The sequence below is a fragment of the Prunus mume genome, linkage group LG6 (assembly GCF_029339155.1).
Source record: "Prunus mume cultivar Tortuosa linkage group LG6, ASM2933915v1, whole genome shotgun sequence".
In the NCBI taxonomy this organism is placed as follows: domain Eukaryota; kingdom Viridiplantae; phylum Streptophyta; class Magnoliopsida; order Rosales; family Rosaceae; genus Prunus; species Prunus mume.
This window is the reverse complement of record NC_142703.1, coordinates 9786191-9810519: the sequence shown is the minus strand read 5'-3', so window position 1 is coordinate 9810519 and position 24329 is coordinate 9786191. Positions and strand designations below refer to the sequence as shown.

Here is a 24329-nt window from a genome sequence, read left to right as displayed (position 1 = left end):
TGGTTAGAAATTCTAAAACGTGGGATTGGGGTTTTTTCTTTGTCTATGTAAAGAAAGAAACTAATGTGAAACTGAGAATGAAGATCAACGGAAGGTTCAATGTAGTCAATCGTCCTACTAATGACGGCCAACATTGTGCTTGTGAATGTTCTTGCTCTTTTCACGATTTTGGATCTTATAGCTAGAGTAAGACCAGACTTGGACAAATGAATAACCCTCTGTGTCTTTTTCTTTTCTTTTTTTGTCAACAATAACCTTCTGTGTCAGGAGAAATTTTTATATGTGTCAGAGGTAGGAAACTTACAAGACTTGACTCCAGATTTGAAACTTACAAAGGCTTAACTTCCTCAGCTCATTCATAATAGAACTTAACATAGGGGCTAGACTTTATATTTTTCTGTTTCCCCCTTTTTATTTTTCTGTTTTTTGTTAAATGAAATTTCTAACTTAACATTGGCACGTTAACTTGTAAAGAATGAGCATTGGAATGATTCAAATTCCTACTTTTTCTGTGTTTACTAACACATGGAATGATTTCAATTCATGACTTCCCATACGCTTACTAACACATAAGGAATAAAAGATTATGTGGGTTCCACATTAAAATTCATAATTGAATGCCCTCAAAATTGGGAATGAAATCAACTAGGAGGGAGTAGTTGATCCGATTCTCATGCCTTAATAACCCCATCTAAGTTCCCCGATTCATGACGTCTCCCATCCTTGGTATGTAAAAATTAAATTGACGGTCAAAATGTGAGGAACGACTCAATTGGAATGAAAGAGAAAGTGGGATAATTGAATTGCTTAAAAAAAAAAAAAAAAAAAAGTTTCAGCACTTAATTGAAACTTGGTTATAAATTTAAGGACCAGGGTTAAATCTTTTTAAATTTTTTTTAATATCAAAAAACATTTTTAGCCTTTTTATAAGCAATACTAAACAAACCCTCAAACTTTGTTGTAAAGAAAACTACGCAATATAGATTTCATTTTCTAACATCTTTCTTCTTAAAACTAGGCAAAGAAATGCCATCATTAGTCAACAACTATTAGTTCAAAAAAGTAAATTTTCTTCTTAACTTAAATTAAAATAAAGCTTTCGACCAAAAATAAATTAATAAAAATAATGCAAATTACAAGTGAATTTTAAGAACGAAAATGATAACAATAACAATCAACCTTCTATAGAGCTTGGAACATAACATTAACTCCTCAAACCACCATGGAAGGAGGACTTTTCTCTGCTCACAAGCCTACTTATCTTCTTCTTCTCCTTCATATTTTCCTGCTTGCTCTGCTTCCATTCAAGGCCATTTCATCACCAAAAACACAGGCAGAAGCTTTGCTAACTTGGAAGAAGAACACCTTTGCTTCTGCACCACCTTCTCTCACTTCATGGTCCCTCACTAACCTCAACAATCTTTGCAACTGGACTGCCATTGTTTGTGACCACAGCAGCAAAGTTTCCCAAATTGACCTCTCCAACTTCAACACCGATGCAACACTAACCCATTTCAACTTCACCCCATTCCTCAATCTCACCCAATTCAACCTCAATGGCAACAATTTCACAGGGCCTATACCGTCTGCCATTGGCAAACTCTCCAAGCTCACAACTTTGGACTTGGGCAACAACTTTTTCGATCAAGAAATACCTGTGGAGATAGGCAATTTAACAGAGCTCAAGTATCTGAGTTTCTTCAACAACACTCTCACTGGTGTAATTCCCTCTGAGCTCAGCAATCTCCAAAAGGTGCAGTTTTTGATTCTTGGAAGAAACCACTTAGAAACTCTTGACTGGTCTGAATTTTCAGGCATGCCTTTTTTGACATACCTTGATTTTTCTCAAAACGGTCTTGAGTATTCAGAATTCCCAGAATTTATATCTAAATGTTTGAACTTGACATTCCTTGACTTGTCTCGAAATTTGTTTACTGGCCAAATACCACAAGAAGTATTTACCAATCTGAGCAAGCTTGAATATCTCAATCTCACCAACAACCAATTCCAAGGACCACTGCCATCAAACTTTCCCAAGCTTAAACACCTTCATTTAGCACAAAACAACTTCGGTGGTTCTATTCCTGAAGATATTGGTTTGATATCTGGTCTTCAGCGTATTGACTTGGCTGGGAATTCCCTTGAAGGGAAAATTCCACCTTCTATAGGCCAACTCAGAGAGCTTAAGTACCTTCATCTTCAAATGAATTCCTTAAACTCTTCAATCCCATCTGAGCTTGGTCTTTGTACCAACCTCACCTACTTGAACCTGGCTTCCAATAAACTCAATGGGGAACTGCCTCTGTCCTTGTCCAATTTGAACAACATCACCGTTCTGAGTTTATTTGCTAATCGGTTTACCGGTCCACTCTTGCCTTCTCTGCTCTCTAATTGGACCGGAGTGGTCTCTTTGCAACTTCAACACAACTGCTTGATTGGGAATATTCCACCAGAAATTGGACTGTTGACAAAACTCAGTGTGCTTTCTCTGAGTAATAATAAGTTCTCCGCCTCAATTCCGTCAGATATAGGAAGATTATCATATTTGAGAAGCTTGGATCTTTCGAGAAACCAGCTCTCTGGGTCAATTCCTCTAACACTATGGAAACTTCCACTTATTCAGAGCTTAGATCTTTCCGAGAACAATCTCAATGGCACATACCCGACGACAGAGATTCCCGACCGATTCACGGTCAATTTGGATTTGTCTAATAACAATTTCACATGGGAAATCCCAACTAGAGCGTGCAAGTCCAAAAAATGTGACAAAGTTATAATTGGTGTCCTTGTACCTGTTTGTGGTTTATCAGTGGTTGCAACTACAATTGCTCTGATTCGTATGTTCCATAAGAAAACCAAGCGTGCTCTTAAGAAAATCAATAGTGCTCAAAACTTTGAGAATTTTGAGTCAGTTATATTGCAAGAAGAAGTAAAATTTACGTTTGGGGAAGTTGTAAAGGCCATAGACGATTTTCATGAGAAGTACTGTATTGGAAAAGGAGGATTTGGAAGAGTTTACAAGGCAGAGTTGCTATCAGGTCAAGTTGTTGCCGTTAAGAGGCTTAACATGTCAGACTCTAACGACATTCCAGCAATCAATCTCCAAAGTTTTGAAAATGAAATCCGAACTCTAACAAATGTCCGGCATAGGAACATCATTCGGCTATATGGGTTCTGTTCAAGGAGGGGATGCATCTTCTTGCTCTATGAATATTTAGAGAGAGGCAGCCTGGGAAAGGCCTTGTATGAAGGCGTAACTGAACTTGGATGGGCTACAAGGGTCAAAGTTGTGAAAGGATTAGGTCATGCACTTTCTTACTTGCACCACGACTGCTCTCCACCAATTGTGCACCGTGATGTAACTGTCAACAATGTGTTGCTCGAGTCAGATTTCGAAGCCCGACTTTCTGATTTTGGAACAGCAAGACTGATTAGTGCCAATTCATCCAACTGGACCCATATTGTTGGCTCATTTGGCTACATGGCACCAGGTAACATACCAATTTAACGTTGTGCATTTTTGGATCATAATTTGGTGGCTGAGATATGTTTTGAGGATATTTGGTTTTGTTTTTCTCTTCATGTGCAGAGCTTGCATTGACAATGCGAGTCACGGATAAGTGTGATGTGTACAGCTTTGGAGTGGTGGCGCTGGAAGTTATGATGGGAAGGCACCCAGGGGATCTGCTAGAATCCCAGCTATCAGAAGAATCATCAAAATCAATGAAGGAGGACAATGCAGAGTTGCTTTTGAAGGATTTGTTGGACCAAAGGCTGGAGGCTCCAAGAAATGAATTGGCAAAGGCAGTGGTGCTTGTGATGAGTTTAGCCTTGACTTGTATACGTACGCGTCCCGGGTCTCGGCCTACAATGCTTTATGTAGCACAAAAACTATCAGTTCAAAGTCTGCCTTCCCTTCCTTTACCATTTGGCATGCTAACCATCAACAAGCTGATGGGGATATAAAACTAGAAGGAAAAAAAATAAAACTAGTTACATAATTTATGTTATCTATTTTAGAAGAAAATCACATTTTTGTTACATAATTTATTTGCAATGTAAAATTGAACAGAAATTAGTATAATTTTTAAAGTCAGCTTTGATCAAATATAGCATGTGCGTTCACAATATTCTGAAAGCCCTACCACATACTGCCACGTATACTGGAAGCATAAACATCACGTATACTACGTTTTTTTATTAGCATGTGGGAATTGGGACTGCACTAAAAAAATTGAGTTCTGCTAAACGAACCCTAAAATTAACTGAGTACACCCTATTACAAAAGTATATATTGAATTACTGATTTACCCTAATATAAAATGACCAAAAAAGATATATGGCATTGTGAAATAAATATAATTTTAATAAGTGCACCCTACTAACCATCTTGAACCCTAATCAAGAGATTATTTGGTGCCCATCTTTGTGATCCGCGAGTCAGAATGGCTTGGAGCAGATGAAACCTTCCTTCTTTCTTCTCAGAACTATTTCTTGGCAACTTGGATTAGACAACTTAGAAAGCAGGTTCGGTGACACTCTATAATTTTAGTTTGAGATTGGAAGTCACAGATCTGTAATGGATGTATAATGCTCTGTAGCTATCTTGTGCTCTAAACTATATTGTTTTGCTCTTTTCTTATTACAGGTTTATTGGAACTATATTCAAGTGGGTGCACTTTTGCATGCTTGTTATTCTTTTTCGTGTTACACACATAAGACTGCTATTATTTTTTCTTCAGGTTGGCATCTTGAAACATATTTGATTGCAATTATTTTTTTCGTTTTTATGTTATTTTCCCCCCTTTGTCATTCTATGATTCTAGTAATTGCAAAGATTAGCTTCATTTCCTACAAGTGTTGCAATTATACAAGGCGGGTTCCCTTAGATCGGTGATGAAGTTTCAGTCTATTTCTATCTCGCTTGCTTAAGTTCATTTCCTACAAGTGTTGGCTTCTTCCAACACAAAAAATCTTATGAGATAATTTGTGTTTAATTTCGAATTTGTCCTATTGTGTTTTTAACAAAGAGGTGGTGATTGCAAGAACTTGGAATTGCCAAAAAAAGTGTCAATAGTTTTAGTAGTAGCATAAATCCATATGAAAAGTCAAAGATTTATAAACACTCTTTCAAGCTGAAAATCAATTATAAAATAATGCTACAAGTATTAGGGTGTACTAAGGGTATTTTTGATAGTTCCATAGGGTGTACTTAGTTAATTTTATATTTTAATTAAAATATTAGGGTGTACTTAGATCATAGGGTGTACTCAGTTAATTTTAGGGTTTGTTTAGCAGCACTCAAAAAATTAGTGGAGTATTCGAAGGGAAGGAAAATGGAAACATTTTATTTTAGATTTGATTTTAATATTGGAGTCAAGTAGATTAAGCTTAATGAACAATGAATGGATGTGCTCTAATTAGCCCGGGATGTTGTGGCTAAAAGGAGGAGGGTCCTCTAATTTGACAATTTTTAATAAAACATGATTAACACCTGTTAGTATCCACTTTAGTTTTAGGTTGCAAAACCTTAATGAGGAAGAATGATTTACATAATTTAGGGAACGTTTGGGAGTGTTTTTGGAGCTGCTAAAAGCTGTTTTAAATTAGAACAAACACTAATGTCTTTTAAAAATGATGTTTTTAAATAATCTAGGAGTGCTTTGGTGGGATTCAAAAGCACTTGAGGTGGTTTTTCAAGAATCACATAATAGAAGTGTTGCATGGAAGAAACATGGGAAACACTTGGATTCCATTAATAATACTTTTCAAATGCCAAAAATGCCCGTATTTTTTTGAAAAATCCCAAAATAGCCTTGCTTTTTTCTGCAGCAGAGCTGAGGAGCAAACCAATGTAACCTGGCTTTGCTCTGGCGACCTTTTCATGAAAATCCGAAAACGCCCCACTGCTTGGATAAACTGGACACACACCAACATAAAGAACGAAACAAAACCCTCTGAAGGAAGGACCTAGAAAAAAATAACTTAAAACCTAAACAAAGACTAAAGCCCATTCCCATTTGGCAATCTTATGGAGAATTGTTGCACTTATTACAAGTTACAACTATTTTAAAAAAATAAAAATAAATAAAAAAAAAGCAAAACATAATGCCTTATCACCTTTCTTAGGTCAACAACATCATGGCAAAACCTTTCTTTGGTCACAAGCCTCCTTTTCCTCTTCTCCTTCTTATTTTTTGGCTCTCATTGCTTTAGGTTGTGAACCTTTGTACCATTCAGCAATTACCACAGTTGAGCTTTTCGGAACAATATTTATAACCTAATTAACCTAGGCTAGTTTTCCATATGTAAGAAACTAAAACAATATAAATAAAACAATCAAACTACTCCTATGAACTCAATGGGGGAACTGCCTGTCTTTGTCCAATCTGAGGAGTTGGCACCAAAAGCTTCACCGAATCGACCCATAAAAAGGCATATGCTGGCAGCTTTACCGGAAAAGTAAAGTTTTTGTAACTTTCAGTTGAGTTGTTTATATGCATATGATTTATTCCTGACTCCTTTTTGTGATTTGCTACCTATTTGGTTACTTAGGCACCTTGGAAATGTTGTAATTTACTATCTAATAATTGTTACATATGATGGGTGCTTGAATTCATAAGTAGAAGATATTGCTATATGTGGGTACAATATTTGGTTAACTTAGGCAATTTCCCAAGATTTGCTGACGTTGACTATGGTGATCAGAAATGACCAAGGCAATTTCCCTTCATTTGTAGATTTTAAGTCAACTGCTTGAGTTGAGAACAATTGTGAATATTTTTCTTAGTCTTCACATACGGGCTAGACTTTTCTACAGTTTGGAATAAAATAAGGAAGATTCACTAATATACCCAATATAAGAGCCTAAATTATAAAAGAACTCTATATGAAATGGAATTTATAAACACACCCAAAGCTCATTTACAACATAACAAAAAGGCTTTTAACTTTTTTTAAATTACAAAATTGCCGTTGATTTCTTAAAACAAACCCAATCCAAAATTTCATAAAAAAACCCACAACACTCAATAGGGCATCAAAGTAATTTAATAATTAAAATTAAATTCAATAGGACCATCTGTTATTTTTTGGGTATGTATATAAAAATGAAATGATATAGGGTTTATTTATAGTTTTAGTTAGAGGTGACATTTTAAACCGAAAAATTGCAAAAATCAACCGACAATTTACCGCAATCGTGGTAAACCGAACCGCATTTGTGGTATTAAGAACCGAACCGCATTTGCAGTTGCAGTTCTGATATTGATTTTCAAAACTTGCAGTTACCGCAAACCACAAAGTATAGCCGCACGGATGATGAGGTTAAATTATACAAGGAAATTGAACATATGACAACTTGTAAGTAATTAGTTTATTTATGCTAATGTTATTTATGTTTCTTCTTATAATAAAATGTACTAAACTATGTTGTTTTATTTGTAGATAACATTGGTGCTCAAACAATACAACGGGGTTCTTTAAATCCACTCACCACCAACACTTGAGTTTGTAACTCGAGTTTGTAACATTGGTGCATTGCATTTTCCTTTTAGTTTGTAACTTTAATTAACTTTGAATTGGATTTTTTTTTTTGGTTGTAACTTTAATTCATTTTGCTTTGCATTTTCCTTTTGGTTTGTAACTTTAAAGGATTTGGAATTGGAATGCTTGAGAAGTTTAACTTTAATTAGAATGCTTGGAATTGTAACTTTAATTTTCTTAGGTTGTGAATGCTTGAGAAGTTGAGGAGATTGTGAATTTATATATGCTTGAGAAATTGAGGATGTGTATTTATTTATTTAGGTTGTGAATTTATATTTTTGTGAATGCTTGAGAACTTGCGGTTTTAAACCGCAAAACGCGGTCGGTTTGCGATTTCAAAAATCACTAAACAGCAAATAATCGGTCGGTTTGCGGTTTGAGTAAAAATTCGCGGTTACCAAACCGCAACCACCCCTAATTTTAGTGCTAAGAATGAGTAAATTATTAAATATCTCATAAAATAATGGCTGGGCTACATCATGATTATGGATATAGAACTATCTATTTCCCTTTTTTATTTTTCATTTTTTTGGTTTTCTGTTTTTTGTTAAATGAAATTTCTAACTAAATGAAATTTCCCATTCAATACAAAAATTTGACCAATTCAAAATAAAATTCAAGGATTGGGGCTTAGCTAGCTCTATGACTCTATGACTCTATGACATAGGGGCTAGACTTTATATTATAATTGAAATGCCATCATCAGTCAACAACTATAAAGCTAAATAAAAATAATGCAAATTACAAGTGAATTTTAAGAACGAAAATGATAACAATAAGAATCAACCTTCTATAAAGCTTGAAGCATAACATTAACTCCTCAAACCACCATGGAAGGAGGACTTTTCTCTGCTCACAAGCCTACTTATCTTCTTCTTCTCCTTCATATTTTCCTGCTTGCTTTGCTTCCATTCAAGGCCATTTCATCACCGAGAACACAGGCAGAAGCTTTGCTAAGTTGGAAGAACACCTTTGATTCTGCACCACCTTCTCTCAGTTCATGGTCCCTCACTAACCTCAACAATCTTTGCAACTGGACTGCCATTGTTTGTGAACAGAGCAGCAAACAAGTTTCCCAAATTGACCTCTCCAACTTCAACATCTCTGCAACACTAACCCATTTCAACGTCACCCCATTTCTCAATCTCACCCAATTCAACCTCTATGGCAACAATTTCACAGGGCCTGTGCCATCTGCCATTGGCAACCTCTCCAAGCTCACAACTTTGGACTTGGGCAACAACTTTTTCCATTATCAAATACCTGTGGAGATAGGCAAGTTAACAGAGCTCAAGTATCTGAGTTTCTACGGCAACGGTTTTTCTGGTACTATTCCCTATCAGCTCAGCAATCTCCAAAAGGTACAGTTTTTGATTCTTGGAGGAATCTACATATCAGAAACTCCTGACTGGTCTAAATTTTCAGGCATGCCTTCTTTGACATACCTCGATTTTTCTTTGTACTTTCTTGAGCATTCAGAATTCCCAGAATTTATATCTAAATGTTTGAACTTGACATTCCTGGACTTGTCTGGAAATAACTTTATTGGCCAAATACCACAACAAGTATTTACCAATCTGGGCAAGCTTGAATATCTCAGTCTCACCAACAACAATTTCGAAGGGCCAATTCCATCCTCTATAGGCCAACTCAGGGAGCTTAAATACCTTAATCTTAGAGAGAATTCCTTAAACTCTTCAATCCCTTCTGAGCTTGGTCTTTGTACCAGCCTCACCTACTTGGACCTGACTTCCAATCACCTTGAAGGGAAAATTCCGCCGTCTATAGGCCAACTCAGAGAGCTCCAGCACCTTGATCTTAGAGAGAATTCCCTAGCCTCTACAATTCCATTTGAGCTTGGTCTTTGTACCAGCCTCACCTACTTGGACCTGGCTTACAATCACCTTGAAGGGAAAATTCCGCCTTCTATAGGCCAACTCATAGCGCTCCAGCACCTTGATCTTAGAGAGAATTCCTTAAACTCTTCAATCCCTTCTGAGCTTGGTTTTTGTACCAACCTCACCCACTTGAACCTGACTTCCAATCTCCTTGAAGGGAAAATTCCATCCTCTATGGGCCAACTCAGGGAGCTTAAATGCCTTGATCTTCAAATGAATTTCTTAAACTCTTCAATCCCTTCTGAGCTTGGTTTTTGTACCAACCTCACCAACTTGAACCTGACTTCCAATCACCTTGAAGGGCCAATTCCATCCTCCATAGGCCAACTCAGGGAGCTTAAATACCTTGATCTTAGAGAGAATTCCTTAAACTCTTCAATCCCTTCTGAGCTTGGTCTTTGTACCAAACTCACCTACTTGGCCCTGTCTTCCAATCACCTTGAAGGGAAAATTCCGCCTTCTATAGGCCAACTCAGAGAGCTCCAGCACCTTGATCTTAGTAATAATTTTTTAATTTCTTCAATCCCTTCTGAGCTTGGTTTTTGTCCCAGCCTCACCTACTTGGCCCTGGCTTCCAATAAACTCAATGGGGAACTGCCTCTGTCCTTATCCAATCTGAACACCATCACCGATCTGAGTTTATTTGCTAATCGGTTTACTGGTCCACTCTTGCCTTCTCTGCTCTCCAATTGGACCGAAGTGGTCTCTTTGCAACTTCAACACAACAGCTTTAGTGGGAATATTCCACCAGAAATTGGACTGTTGACAAAACTCAATGTGCTTTATCTGAATGATAATAAGTTCTCTGCCTCAATTCCGTCAGATATAGGAAGATTATCATTTTTGAGAAGCTTGGATCTTTCGAGAAACCACCTCTTTGGGTCAATTCCTCTAACACTATGGAAACTTCGATTAATTCAGAGCTTAAATCTTTCCAACAACTATCTCAATGGCCCAGTCCCGCCAGATATTCCCTTCCCACTCGTGATGAATTTTGATTTGTCTAATAACAATTTCACATGGGAAATCCAAAAAGCCCCCGGCAATTCCAAAAAACATAACAAAGTTATAATTGGTGTCCTTGTACCTGTTTGTGGTTTATCAGTGGTTGCAACTACAATTGCTATGATTCTTATGTTCCATAAGAAAACCAAGTGTGCTCTTAAGAAAATCAATAGTGCTCAAAACTTTGAGAATTTTGAGTCAATGATATTGCAAGAAGAAGTAAAATTTACGTTTGGGGAAGTTGTAAAGGCCGTAGACGATTTTCATGAGAAGTACTGTATTGGAAAAGGAGGATTTGGAAGGGTGTACAAGGCAGAGTTGCTATCAGGTCAAGTTGTCGCAGTTAAGAGGCTTAACATGTCTGACTCTAACGACATTCCAGCAATCAATCTCCAAAGTTTTGAGAATGAAATCCGAACTCTGACAAATGTCCGGCATAGGAACATCATTAGACTATATGGGTTCTGTTCAAGAAGGGGATGCATCTTCTTGCTCTATGAATATTTAGAGAGAGGCAGCCTGGGAAAAGCATTGTATGGGGTTGAAGGGGTAACTCAACTTGGCTGGGCTACAAGGGTTAAAATTGTGCACGGACTAGCTCATGCACTTTCTTACTTGCACCATGACTGCTCTCCACCAATTGTGCACCGTGATGTAACTGTCAACAATGTGTTGCTCGAGTCAGATTTCGAAGCTCAACTTTCTGATTTTGGAACAGCAAGACTGATTAGTGCCAATTCATCCAACTGGACCCATATTGTTGGCTCATTTGGCTACATGGCACCAGGTAACATACCAATTTAACGTTGTGCATTTTTGGATCATAATTTGGTGGCTGAGATATGTTTTGAGGATTTGGTTTGTTTTTCTCTTCATGTGCAGAGCTTGCATTGACAATGCGAATCACGGATAAGTGTGATGTGTATAGCTTTGGAGTGGTGGCGCTGGAAGTTATGATGGGAAGGCACCCAGGGGATTTGCTAGAATCCCAGCTTTCAGAATCATCACAATCAATGAAGGAGGACAATGCAAAGTTGCTTTTGAAGGATTTGTTAGACCAAAGGCTGGAGGCTCCAAGGAATGAATTGGCAAAGGCAGTGGTGCTTGTGATGAGTTTAGCCTTGGCTTGTATACGTACGCGTCCCGGGTCTCGACCTACAATGCTCTATGTAGCACAAAAACTATCAGCTCATAGTCTGCCTTCCCTTCCTGAACCATTTGTCATGCTAACCATCAACAAGCTGATGGGGATATAAGAGAAATTCTTATACCATGTATGTTAACATTAACATTTGCACCGTCCATTCTAAAAAAATAAAAATCTGCACCATCCTAATTACTCATCTCTATTCTTTTTGGATTATGTGTCTCATTTACTAGCAATCCCTTTTCTTTTTTTTTTGGTGGTAAATTTATTACTAGTATGTATATGGGTGAGTTATATTATACTTTAATTTTTTTCAATATTTTTAATTATTAATAATAGTATACATAGATAGAAGATCAAATTTTGTATAAAAACCAATATTATTAATTTAAAGTAAAATGTATTAATTTTGTATAAAAACAAATTTTATTAATTTAAAAATTGAGTAGAGTTTTTTCCTCATTTTCTTAACCGGACATTTGATAGTTATCTAAATATCTTGCACAATTTTCTTCAAAAAATAGGCTTTAGATTTGGATTTAGGCCCAATAAACAACGGGTGTTCCACTAGCCCACTAGCCCACATAAGATGCGAGCCAACGGATCTATTTGGCGGGAAGCAACGGGTCACGCGAGAGTGCCAGCTCATCTTTCCCGCCAGAGACGCCGATAAATACCGGAAAAACCCCACATGGCCATTGCTTCTTCTTCTTCTTCTCTGTGAGACTGTGAAACCTCAAAATCTCACCTTTCGATCGAATCTAAATCCCGCATTTCTCTTTGATCTCTGCAATGAGTTCCTTAGGAAACTTCAAATCCAAGACACCCAGAAGCCGAGAAAAGAAAGTCCTAAACCCAAATCCCCAAATCTTAGGCAATGATACACTGAGCACCAAAACCCCTCAGAAATCCGAAAAATTCTCTGGACGAGCACGAAACGGCAACGTCGCGTTCTCCATCGGCGACATCAGAAGAGCCGCCGCCAAAAGCCTCAGCGAGTCGAGCCAGAAGCGACGGACGGACCAGATCGATTCTTGGCCCGACGAAAGCCCAAAGAAGAAACGCGTCGGCCGCTCCGAGAAGCTACCGGAAAAGTAAGCGTCTGTGAATCTCAGTTGTCTGTTATATTTATGTGATCTGCTCCTGCATTTCTAGGTTGATTTTGATTTCTTCGATTTGTGGGTTGGCTTATTTCTTCTTTTTGTTTCTTGTTTGCAGATATGAAATATTGAGTGAGTTTTTGAATGGCTTGGACACTTCGATTCGGTTGTTGCGGTTGAGGGGTTTGAAGCCCAGTTTTAGCAATATTTGCCCCCAAATCGAGTGTTTGACGGATAGGTATACTTCAAAAAATAAATAAAATTTTCTTTTCAATTGATTGTTTGGTTGCTGAAGAAATGAAATTAGGCTATTATAGAAATTGATCGTCTCTTTATCTCGGTTTTTAGGAGGTTTACATGTGGTCACTTGGCTCAGCTGAAGTTTGTTTTACCTGAGGTGATTGAGATAAAGAAAGTTCTTGTTAAGGATGAGAGAACCAGTTGTCTGAAGCCTGATCTTCATGTCACCATCAATGTTGATGCACTAGAGAGTGATGGCAAAGCGAAATCTGAAGGTGGTGGGAGTATGAATTTGAGGAAGACGTTCCACAAACGGCTTGCAGATATTTCAAAATCCCATCCTGAGGTATACCCAATACTCAGTTTCTGATACAACATTACTAAAATGGTTTAATTTCTAAAGTATTCTTTGTTATTAAATTGATCTGGAATCTGGAAAGTTATTGGTGTTCTGGCATGACTTTGAGCGTGCAGAGACTTTAAAGGACACAAGGATTTAGAATATGAATACTGTATTAATTGATGTAACAGAAATAACTCTATGCACATGGTTTCATTTGTTTAGTTTTTTCAAAAGGTTATTCTTGCAGTTGGGTTCCTATATTCAAAAAGGTTTTTATGAATATCAAGTTAGATTATGGTCCTGTACTTGGGACTTCAACGTTTTATTTTTATCAATTTAACAATTTATTTTTTGAACTATTAATAGCATGTGGTCTAACAATGCTTAACATGCTTTCAGGATTATGAAATTCCAGAAGAAACTTTGCCTCAGCCATTTGATATTAGGAAGCAAGATATACAATCAGATACAGGCAAGCTTCCCTTATCATTATCTTCTGGTGACATATTGACTGATGTACACACAGTTGAGCAGCCAGCAGTGTCCACAAGCTGCCTTCAGGGCGATGAAGTTCCAGAGTCAAACCTCAATACAGTTTGCTCTGTTGGGGAAAGGAGTACTTGTGCTTCATTGTATGGCCAAGTGCCTGTAACTCCAACCAATGGCATAGACCCCATAGAAAATGATGGTAGTTTGCCCACACAAAGTGATAGCATTCAGTCAACTCCAGCAAAGCTTGCTTCAACTCCAGCTAGGTTGATGGCTGACACGCCTGCATTGCACCGACCAAGCGATGCTATATGAGCCCAGATGATAATTCTACTAGCTCACCGAACAAGTTGGTTAGGCGTCCTCCACGCTCCAGGTCTTTGAAATTTGACACTCCTGTGAAGAATAGAAATGTTGAGGATGAAGTTCCTGATATGGGTGGTGCATCAATCGATAATGACAGCCTCGATATTCTTCCAGAGGATCTTTTGCAATCGGTATGTCTATCATGAATTCTCCATATTTTTTTCCCGTATTGAGCATGACTTCTATGTCTAGAATTCTGTGAAAGCTGTTGGAGCTTACTAATTCCATCTTACCTTAATCCACCTTCATGAAAGTATCATCTCCTTGTTTTTTTTTTTTTTTGGTCTAAAATGAAATGTCCAAAAGGAGTAGATTACATTTAAATGTAGACTGGACGTATGCTATCATCATTACATTTGGTGCTATTACCATTAATTATGGCAGCATGTGTTCGGAACAATGTGCATACATTGCTAGAGAGCTTTCTTACTTCTGCTAAAATGGTGTAGCGTATTTAAACAAATATTTCCTGAATCCAGCCCACAATGTGTTCTTGTTCTCACTCTTTGTGTTCAACACAGATGAATTTAATTTTGCTCAATTTATTCCCGAAAGTTATTGGGAACCATGTTATAGTTGAAACTCTTACGTGGTTGGAAATGTACTTCAGTCTCAATCTTCTAGCCTGCTTATTCCAAGTCTTTGCATGTACTACCTGAACTTGAACATAATGAATTGTAATTCTGAGAAGAATATATCTTTTTCAGCTTAGAGAAAAGGAGAGGAAGGCAATAGAGGAGAGAAATCCAGCCATCTCAGAAGCAAAGAGGCGGCACCAAATGATTTCCAGCCTGCCTAAGCTCTTCAATATGATTCATTTCCTATTGCAGTCTATGAACCGTTCCGTTATCACAAAAGAGGAGCTTGTACACAAGCTAATCTGGACCAATTTTGATATTGTTGACAGAAGTAAGTCTTTAAATAAAAGCCAATAATATTTCTATGAAAGCTCATGGTGAGCCTAACTCTTTCTTTCTTCTTTTCGCAGAGGAAGTTCAAGAGCAGCTAAAATTGTTGCTAGAGCTGGTTCCTGATTGGATTTCTGAGAAACAGTTGGCATCTGAAGCTGATTTGATTATGATCCAGTGAGTTTTCTCCACAGTTAGAAGTACAAATCATGCGTTTCGAGTGCAGATGTATTTATCTTCTATTAAAAGGATTCACTTAATAAAATTGTCTGATGTCATTACTTATGGTCTCTTGCAGCATTAATAAAATGTCAGATCCCGAGTCCATACGTGCAAGGCTTGAGGAAGCAAAGTGAGTTAGAGAATGCTAGAATTTTTGAAGTTGTACGAAAAGCATATTTAGAGAAGTTGTACAATTTTCCCATTTCATTCGGCATCCTAGTGTGTGTTTATTATTGTTGATGTAAAGGACATCTGGGTGGCATAATCATGTAGGTAGAACGAAGGCCTTCTCCAAGAATGTTATTTACCAACAAGATTGTATAAATATCTATTTCCTTCCTTACTGTTGTTTTTAGTTTTCTGTGTTTGAAATAATGCTGAAATCTCTAAGCAACATATAAAATGCCATCACAAGCTGATGGAATGTATACTCTCATCTATAGTCAACTTCAAGCCTACAGGGTTTTTTACTTTTCTTGTCTACCGTAAAGGGAAGACATCAAATGAGGCAAATAATTGAAGCCTTTTTATATGGATCCTTAAAGATAATGTTCTTCTTTGCTCAAAATAAAAGGTAACTTCGATTACAAGTTAACTTCAAGCCTATTATACCCCATATTTAAATCATAACAAATAAATAATAATAATTAATGCCAGAGAGATTATTGAATTTCCCTATTATACCCATAATTTATAAAATACAAATTTATAAATAAACCCAATTCTAGACATGTATTTATAAAAAAACCCAAGCACTATTTAAACATAGAAACACACCCAAAATCAACCCCAAAGTCAACTTTTTGGGTGTGTTTATAAATAGATTTTGAGTGTGTGTAATGATGGGTTTTGGGTGTGTTTATAAAGTGTTTTGGGTGTTGGGTTTATCGCTCGAGAAACAAGGATGAAAAACTTGTTGGAAAGCTCTGAACCGGAGAAAAACAGCAATGCTGGCCCAAGTGATACTGTATGCATTTCTCTTCTCTTATGGACTGTAAAATGAAGTTGATATGTTGTCCGTCAATGTTGAGATGCATGCTATAATTGTCACATTCCGGGATCTGCTCTGCCGAGCAACTTCAGTGGGTTACTCGTTCTGGGATTGTTCTAGTTCCAACTTGCTTAACTTCTGAGTTCCCATGACACCGGAGCCAGTGAGCTTCCAAAATGTCTCGTGCTATATGGAGGTGGGCATGTACATATAAGGTACATCACCCCTTCTCTGTTGGTCGATGTAGGATGTTACAATAATAGCTTCCTTGGAAATGTTGGAATTCACTTTTCATCTCTAATTGTCGTATGACGGTTTTACATATGCAATTGGACAATAAATTTTGAAGAATAAACACTTGATAAAATTGTGTGATGTTTATTACTTCTCGTCTCTTGCAGCATTAATAAAATGTCGATCGCGAGTCAATACGTGCAGCTAGAGAATGCTAGAATTTTTTAAGTTTACTTGTACGAGAAGCATATTTAGAAGATGGTGTACAATTTTCCCATTTCATTAGGCATCCATCCATTTCCTTCCTTTTGCTATGAATCTTCTCTCGTTAGACCTGTTGTACCAGCTTTCAATTTCTCACTAAAAACAATATCTTAATGCTGAGGAATATTGCTCCTCTCTAGTCGAAAAAGGCTGCTCTAACTGTGTACGTGTAAAATATTTTACAAGAAAAAGAATATATATTTTTTATAAAGTCAATCCGGGAGATTTTAGAAAAACACAAAGGAGAGAGAAATTTTGTAAAAGAAGTCAAAATGGATATCAAATCAAATCAATTAATGGAAGACAATATTTTGTGAATTTTTTTTTGTTGTTGTTAAAATCTAAATTTACTTTTTCTAATTTTCTCTGGCGTGAAGATATCAAATCAAATCAAATCAATTAATGGAAGGCAATATTTTTCAACTTCAAGTATGGAAATGAGACTTCTGATATAGATAGACTAGCAGTTGGAAGAAAATATATTCATTAAAAACAATAAGCATCTCCATCTTTCAATTATAACAAAAATAAATCATTAATACTTCATAAGAAAATTGAACTCTATAAGCCTATTACACCCATATTTAATACAAATTACAAAAATAAAAACACCCTCCATCCACAGGACCTACAAGGAAAGGTTGGATTTTCAAACACCCCACCCAACCTTTGGTGGGGAAGCTTGAAAAGATGTTCACACACTAAGCAAAATAGGAAACGGTCAAAGAAGAGATAATAACCAATTTAATATATTCTTCAATGTTTAGTAAACGGTCAAAGGAGAGATAATAACCAATTTAATATATTCTTCAATGCATTTTCTGCATGCCATGTTTCTCTTCAAAACTTTTTCAGAGAACTAAAAAAAAGCTCTGAATTCAATTAGTTCTGTTCCAAGAGCATGAAGAAATCAGAGACACTTATTTGTTTTGTTCTTCTGTTCTGTCTTCTTGAAGCAATACATGCACAAACTGAAGCAGAAGCTCTGCTAAACTGGAAAATCAGTTTAAGCTCTTCTTCTTTAACATCATGGACTCTCACTAGCAGCAGAAGCAGCCCTTGCAACTGGACTGGAATTCAGTGCAATGAAGCTGGCAGCATTGCTGCAATAAATTTGGTCGATTCAGGCCTTGATGGAACACTCAACAGGTTTGACTTCTCTGCCTTTCCTAATCTCTCTTCCCTCAATCTCAATTACAACAATCTTGTGGGAGAAATCCCAGTTGGGATTGGGAATGCAACAAAGCTCACTTTACTTGATCTGGGAAGTAATAACTTCACAAACCCGATTCCCCCGGAGATCGGGAACCTCTCAGAACTCCAAGTTCTTCTTCTCTACAACAATTCACTCACAGGTCAAATCCCATATCAGCTTAGCAACCTACAAAAAGTTTGGAATCTCAGTTTAGGAGCAAACTATTTAGAGAATCCTGATAATGTTCAGTTTAAGGGGATGGCATCTTTAACAGACCTTTGGCTCTACTATAACAATATGGTGGAGGTTCCCTCATTTGTCTCAGAATGTCCAAAGCTAATATCTCTAGATTTGTCCTTCAATCTGATCACAGGTCAGGTTCCAGTGCAACTACTGACAGGTCTTAAGAACCTTGAGTACCTAAACCTGACCAGAATTCATTTGAGGGACAAATTCCTGCAGGTATTAAGAATTTTTCTAAACTTCGACACCTGAGGTTGGGAATAAACATGCTCAATGGTACTATACCAGACGAAATTGGGTTCTTGTCGAACCTCGAATTGCTTGAACTGCAAGAAAATTTGTTCCAGGGACCAATACCATCCTCAATAGGAAATCTGCAGATGCTTCAGAATTTGAATCTTCATAGTGCAGGCCTGAATTCCAGCATCCCGAAAGAACTTAGTTCCTGTGTGAACCTTACTTTTCTTGATCTATCAAAAAACAACCTTACTGGTTCTTTGCCTCTTTCCATGGCCTTCTTAACAAGGATCGAACAGCTGGCAATTTCAGATAATCAGTTATCTGGTGAACTCCATTCATCCCTTTTATCGAATTGGACAGAACTCATTTCGTTGCTACTCCCAAATAACAAACTGTCTGGAGTCATTCCTCATGAAATTGGTTTACTCCAAAAGCTCAATTATCTCTATCTTTATGAAAACCAGTTTTCAGGTCCCTTGCCTCCAGAAATAGGAAATTTGTCGAATTTGTTAGAGCTTCAAATGTCCACCAATTCTTTCACCGGTACCATCCCTTCAACCATTGGAAATTTATCTAAGCTTGTCAAATTAGGCCTTTATGAAAACCAGCTCAGTGGAAACCTTCCTCCTGAAATAGGAAGGATGGAAAACTTAGAAGAACTGGACTTCAGCTTCAACAAGTTGCAGGGATCTTTGCCTTCATCAATAACCAGCTTGCAAAAGATTACCATATTCTATGTTACATCTAACAACTTGTCAGGAAGCATTCCTGAAGATTTTGGTCCCACTCTTTTGAGAAATGTGAGTTTCTCCAGAAACAATTTCTCTGGAAAGCTTCCTCCTGGAATTTGTAATGGAGGGAACCTTGTTTACATAGCAGCCAACAATAACAAACTAGTGGGACCTATTCCAGGAAGTCTTAGGAACTGTACAGGATTGAACCGAGTCCGGCTGGAGCAGAACCTTCTCAATGGAAATGTCACAGATGCATTTGGCGTATACCCAAATCTGGAATTTATTGGCTTGGGATATAACCAACTCTATGGTGTTTTGTCATCCAACTGGGAAAAATGTACAAATCTCTCAGACTTCCAGATACCTTCCAACATGATATCAGGTAACATCCCTCCAGGGCTGGGAAAACTGCCAAATATGCAAAATCTCGACCTTTCTGATAATCAACTTACTGGGAGAATCCCCGTGGAGCTATTCGGTCCCTCTTCGCTTCTACTCAAAATTAATGTGAGCAACAATCAGCTTTCAGATGGGATACCAGCAAAAATTGGAGCATTGGTAAAGCTGCAGTACTTGGATTTTTCAGCAAACAATTTAAGTGGGCCAATACCAGAAGAACTTGGGAACTGCCAGGAACTTTTATACTTGCAGCTGAGTAGAAATAGACTAAATGGCACAATGCCATTTCAGCTAGGAAATCTTTTGGCGTTGCAGTATCTCCTAGACCTTAGTCAAAATTCAATCACAGGAAAGATAACCCCACAACTTGGGAATTTAAGAAAATTAGAAATCTTGAATCTTTCTCACAATCATCTCTCTGGTTCAATACCTAATGGTCTTCAGTATCTACAAAGTCTGCAAGATGTTGACGTGTCATATAATAATCTTGAAGGTCCTCTCCCCGAGAATCAGGCATTTCGAAAAGCTCCAGCAAAGTCAGTGGCAGGCAACCCTGGTCTGTGTGGAGAGAAGAGACAAGGACTGAGCCCCTGCAATGCAGACTCTTCAACAAAAAACCAAGACAAAAACAACAGAAGGAAATTGATTATTGCCATAGCTACGTCAGTGGCTGCTTTAACCCTTCTATTAACTTTGGTTGGGGTTTACATTATGTTGTGTCGTCGATCAAGGGCTAATCAACATAAAAGGACAATAATATAGAAGGAAGATCCACATTTTCTGTATGGAATTACATGAAGAGAGTTGATTTTAAAGACATAGTTGCTGTTACAGAGAATTTCAATGACAATTATTGCATAGGAAGGGGTGGACAAGGAAGCGTGTACAAAGCAATGCTGCCTACAGGTGACATCTTTGCTGTGAAGCGTTTTCAACCATTTGATGAAAGTGAAAATCCCAAGGAAAACCAGACGAAGAACTTCATGGCTGAAATGCATGCACTCACTGAAATCCGACACCGAAATATTATCAAACTGTATGGATTCAGCTCCTACAATGGCTCCATGTATTTCGTGTACGAGTATGTAGAAATGGGTAGCTTGAACAAGGTAATTCAGGAGGAGGAGGGACAGATTTCGAACTGGGAAATCCGGTTAAAGATTATCAGAGCAGTGGCACATGCACTTTCTTACCTGCACCACGACTGTTCCCCAAGAATCGTGCACCGAGACATAACAGGAAATAACATACTATTAGACATAGACTTGGAGCCCAAGATATCGGATTTTGGAACAGCAAGGTTGCTGGGAGAGAATGAGTCTAACTGGACAGTTCCTGTTGGCTCATACGGTTACATGGCACCAGGTATTTCTCAAATTCACCCACAACTGACCAACACTTTTGTCCTTAAAAGGCAACAAAATTCAACCAATATATAGTTGAAACCATGAACTCAAACTTCCCATTTCAATTGAAAAAAAAAAAAAAAAAAGTCCAAGTCCAAAAGGATATATAATCTCATTAAATTCTTGTACTTGTTCCTTTGTTTTTGTTGCAGAGCTTGCTTCTACAATGAAGGTGACAGAGAAGTGTGACGTGTACAGTTTTGGCGTAGTTTCTTTAGAGCTACTCATGGGGAAGCACCCTCAGGAACTCCTCCTAAGTCTGCAATCTGGAGAAGACATAGACATGCTCTTAACTGATGTCCTTGACAAGAGGCCTGCACCACCTGCTGGTCCAGTTGAACAAAGTCTGGTCTTAGCTACCAGCCTCTCATTGGCTTGCATTCATGAAAATCCCATTTCTCGACCCACCATGCATCAAGTGGCTGCTCAACTCTCAGCAGCATCCACACATATGTCTCCACCTGCATCTTTCCATACGCTCACATTAAGGAACTTGATGGATATGTTGTAGTAAAATATAACTTTTATTATAAGCTTGTTACCTACTTCATGGACATACCACTAGAAAAGTCACTTGATTCAAGAGTTTGAGATGAATTTCTTTTCTTCAAACCCCAAATTGCTGTTTTTTCTTCTTTTTTTCTCCCCAAAAGCCCAAAAACAACTAAAACTACGGATATTCCTTCGATTATTTTTTGTAAGTATTTTATTATTTAAGGCAAGTACTTCGAAGTTATTTTAAAAGGGGACAATTAGTCCCTAAAATCTTTTAAAATGTGGATGATAGAGAATATTTCTGGGTATGCGTACTAAAAACTACCAGAGAAGAGAACCTACTAGTGAACTTGGCAACCGCTCAAATATGGAATCTCCATTTTTCAGCATTGGAGAAAGAAATATGGGTAAGCAAGAAGTCTATTTCATTCAACCACTAAATTTTACAACAGCCAAGCGTCACACAGAAATAAATACATAATTCACAAAAGAATTAAAAAAATGGACATCATGAACATACAATCACAAACCAATCTTGTTTCCTCCAAAAAAAGAAAAACAATCTTATACAAACACTAAGCTTCAGCAGCACCCCCTCAATTCAAAGCCCTTTCCAACCTTGTCTCAAATGGGGTAGAATGCCAATTCACTCTTTTATCCTGCAAACCCATGAATTTTTATCAGAACCCACCAAGACCTAATGGAAAAGAGTCTCACAAATCTTACTTCCAATGTACCTCTCTGTATTTGCTGGTGGTATTTGGTATTCCTTTGTAAGAAGAAGCACCAGAAGAACCCTTGGCAGGAGGAGGTGAGTGATTCCAGTAGGTTCCAACAGTCCCTATTATCGGCATCTCATCGGGACTTCTAGTTGGCGACTTCCTTGGTGAAGAGGAAGCTGAAAACTGTCTGAGCTCTTCAACAGTTAATGCACCTAAAATTGGTCTATCTTCTTGGCTTCTCGCTGAGTTTGATCCGTGGGACATGCTTTTCTCGGGTGTGCCAGTGTCCAAAGCAATTGTGCTAGTCTTGTTAACAGGTGTATGTTCTGATGAAACCAACCAGTTTGAGAGGCTAGCATCAACTGCCACTTCTTGGTGAGGATTCTTCGAATGCTTCTTGTGTTGATCAACTTTGGATTTGAAGCTTAAACTTGGTTCCGAACTGAATGAAATCCGGGGCTCTTGATCCAGTGTGAAATTCTCTTTCTGAGGCTTCATTAGTGATGTCCCTTTGGCTTTGACAGCTTTCCACTGTGTAAGATTTTCAACAGGGTTTAGCACGGAATGGACATAACCACTCCTATCACGTGCATTGTGGTTCAAACCAGTTGGTTTTATTGGCATTGGACTATCAAAATCCTCAGTACTTATTTGAGGTATAGAAACCCCTTTATTCAATTCTACAATTTCATCTTCGTACTCTAGTTCCGCATCATCATCATAGTAATCATCCTCATCTTCATCATCAAGATCACTGTCTTCAGAGTCTAATGGTTCATCTTCATCATCACTATCCCTGCAATTCTGGTACCTATGATTAGGAGGGTATGACCCTGAGCTCGAAGTGATCGAACTATCGTCAGAGGAAGACTTGGATTGGCATGGTTTTTCCAAAATCTTCCTCTCTTCCTTCTTCCCACTCTCTTCAGTATCCAACAAAGGATCCGAGGTCTCGCTGCTTGAAACATGCTCGTAGGTTTTGACATTAGAATCAAAAGTTACTTTCTTTCTAGCATTTAAGCTCAGTTGCTCCACTGGCTTATCCCTGCAGACCATAACTCATAACTTTAATATAAAAAACACCAAAAAATAAGTGTAATCTAAAAGCCAACAGATGCAATTGAACTGAAAAACCCCATTAAGTGGAAGAAAAAAAATATATTAAGAAGCAATTGAACTGAAAAAACCATGAAATTCAATCTCTCACCGGACTTCTCCCAATACGGGGCTAATAGGAGTTTCCTGAACCTCCGATACAGAATAGACTGCAGATTGAACAGGCTCGAAACTTGTATATCTCTGCCAAAAACAAATTCAGAGAAAGAGAGATTAGTTGAGATTAAATACAAAGCTCTGTTTGGCTGTTGATAAATCCACAGAAAGTCAAAAAAACAAAGTCTTGAACTTGAGTTTTCTGAATAGAACAATTAAAAGATAGAGAAAAAGCTTACTAATTGAGCCTAATTCAACAAAATATGGCCTACTCAGAACTGACTGGTCTGTTTACAAACTTAGAACCCCAAAAAAGGAAACAATAAAGAATCAAAGTTTAAAACTTTGCTTGTTTCTAGTCTTTCTTTCAACAGTTTTCTCAGGAACCAAACAGGCGTAAACATGACCATAAAGCAAGCTTAGAAACTCTGACTTACATGGTCTCGGTGCTGAACCCTGTACCTCTGTATCCTGCGTTTTTTGTCTTTGGAAGAACCAAAACATGCAAGAAAGCAACCCATTATTGATCTCTTTCCTCTGGGTCTCTCAAAGATTGCGTCTTTCTGTAAAAGAAGGAATTGGGTTCTGGGTTTTCATAGTTTCAAATCCATCTTTCCCACTGGAAGAGGGGGAGAGAGAGAGAGAGAGAGAGCAGTGGCCGTTGGGTTGGTAGGAAAGAATTAGAAAGTTTTGGAAAGGCAAATGGGGGGAAGGAAAGGACAAAACGGTCATAAACTTTGAAGGATTTGGGGCTTGGGGACCCTACCACTAGAGAGACAGAGAGACAGAGAGAGGGCGCCCCTAGGGTTCTTTAAATTTCGAGAAAAGGGAAGTGACCGTTAGGGATTCATGAGTGTGTTGATCACAGCCTGTAAATTGGGGATTTTTCTAACGCCAAGCTGTGTTGCAGACTCTGTCTTTATTTAATCTG

General features: G+C 37.8%; 5 protein-coding genes and 1 pseudogene across 6 annotated transcripts; 5 read left to right on the top strand and 1 right to left on the bottom strand.

Moving 5' to 3' along the window:
- Nucleotides 1–1196: 1196 nt before the first annotated feature.
- LOC103334578 (uncharacterized) lies at nucleotides 1197–4092 on the top strand. Its single transcript, XM_089055264.1, has 2 exons — nucleotides 1197–3491; nucleotides 3590–4092. The coding sequence occupies exons 1-2, from the start codon at nucleotides 1223–1225 to the stop codon at nucleotides 3964–3966; spliced, it is 2646 nt and encodes an 881-aa protein (XP_088911390.1). The 5' UTR covers nucleotides 1197–1222; the 3' UTR covers nucleotides 3967–4092.
- Nucleotides 4093–8356: 4264 nt separating this feature from the next.
- Nucleotides 8357–11773, top strand: LOC103334579 (uncharacterized). The gene is made up of 2 exons (XM_008237552.3): nucleotides 8357–11235; nucleotides 11331–11773. Exons 1-2 carry the CDS (start codon nucleotides 8376–8378, stop codon nucleotides 11702–11704), a joined length of 3234 nt encoding a protein of 1077 aa, XP_008235774.2. The 5' UTR covers nucleotides 8357–8375; the 3' UTR covers nucleotides 11705–11773.
- A 481-nt stretch (nucleotides 11774–12254) lies between these two features.
- LOC103334424 (CDT1-like protein a, chloroplastic) lies at nucleotides 12255–15602 on the top strand (annotated as a pseudogene). The gene is made up of 7 exons (XR_016127961.1): nucleotides 12255–12689; nucleotides 12814–12933; nucleotides 13044–13281; nucleotides 13678–14264; nucleotides 14841–15042; nucleotides 15122–15218; nucleotides 15340–15602. The product of XR_016127961.1 is annotated as a CDT1-like protein a, chloroplastic (transcript).
- A 2854-nt stretch (nucleotides 15603–18456) lies between these two features.
- LOC148916033 (uncharacterized) lies at nucleotides 18457–20325 on the top strand. The gene has a single exon (XM_089054171.1). The coding sequence runs from the start codon at nucleotides 18457–18459 to the stop codon at nucleotides 20323–20325; it is 1869 nt and encodes a 622-aa protein (XP_088910297.1).
- A 32-nt stretch (nucleotides 20326–20357) lies between these two features.
- Nucleotides 20358–21575, top strand: LOC103334585 (MDIS1-interacting receptor like kinase 2-like). The gene is made up of 2 exons (XM_008237558.3): nucleotides 20358–20928; nucleotides 21122–21575. Exons 1-2 carry the CDS (start codon nucleotides 20358–20360, stop codon nucleotides 21478–21480), a joined length of 930 nt encoding a protein of 309 aa, XP_008235780.2. The 3' UTR covers nucleotides 21481–21575.
- A 293-nt stretch (nucleotides 21576–21868) lies between these two features.
- Nucleotides 21869–24168, bottom strand: LOC103334425 (eisosome protein). Its single transcript, XM_008237392.3, has 4 exons — nucleotides 23836–24168; nucleotides 23394–23485; nucleotides 22202–23231; nucleotides 21869–22123 (listed from the first exon to the last, which is right to left on the bottom strand). The coding sequence occupies exons 1-4, from the start codon at nucleotides 23917–23919 to the stop codon at nucleotides 22061–22063; spliced, it is 1269 nt and encodes a 422-aa protein (XP_008235614.2). The 5' UTR covers nucleotides 23920–24168; the 3' UTR covers nucleotides 21869–22060.
- Between the last annotated feature and the right edge of the window lie 161 nt (nucleotides 24169–24329).

Coding starts and splice junctions, on each gene's coding strand:
- LOC103334579 (XM_008237552.3), top strand. CDS start 8,376: ATGGAAGGAGGACTTTTCTCTGCTCACAAGCCTACTTATCTTCTTCTT. Junction 11,236..11,330: donor ATTTGGCTACATGGCACCAG/GTAACATACCAA, acceptor CTTCATGTGCAG/AGCTTGCATTGACAATGCGA.
- LOC103334585 (XM_008237558.3), top strand. CDS start 20,358: ATGAAGAGAGTTGATTTTAAAGACATAGTTGCTGTTACAGAGAATTTC. Junction 20,929..21,121: donor ATACGGTTACATGGCACCAG/GTATTTCTCAAA, acceptor TTTTTGTTGCAG/AGCTTGCTTCTACAATGAAG.
- LOC103334578 (XM_089055264.1), top strand. CDS start 1,223: ATGGAAGGAGGACTTTTCTCTGCTCACAAGCCTACTTATCTTCTTCTT. Junction 3,492..3,589: donor ATTTGGCTACATGGCACCAG/GTAACATACCAA, acceptor CTTCATGTGCAG/AGCTTGCATTGACAATGCGA.
- LOC103334425 (XM_008237392.3), bottom strand. CDS start 23,919: ATGGGTTGCTTTCTTGCATGTTTTGGTTCTTCCAAAGACAAAAAACGC. Junction 23,486..23,835: donor GGGTTCAGCACCGAGACCAT/GTAAGTCAGAGT, acceptor TGTTTTTGGCAG/AGATATACAAGTTTCGAGCC. Junction 23,232..23,393: donor CCCGTATTGGGAGAAGTCCG/GTGAGAGATTGA, acceptor TATGGTCTGCAG/GGATAAGCCAGTGGAGCAAC.
- LOC148916033 (XM_089054171.1), top strand. CDS start 18,457: ATGCTCAATGGTACTATACCAGACGAAATTGGGTTCTTGTCGAACCTC.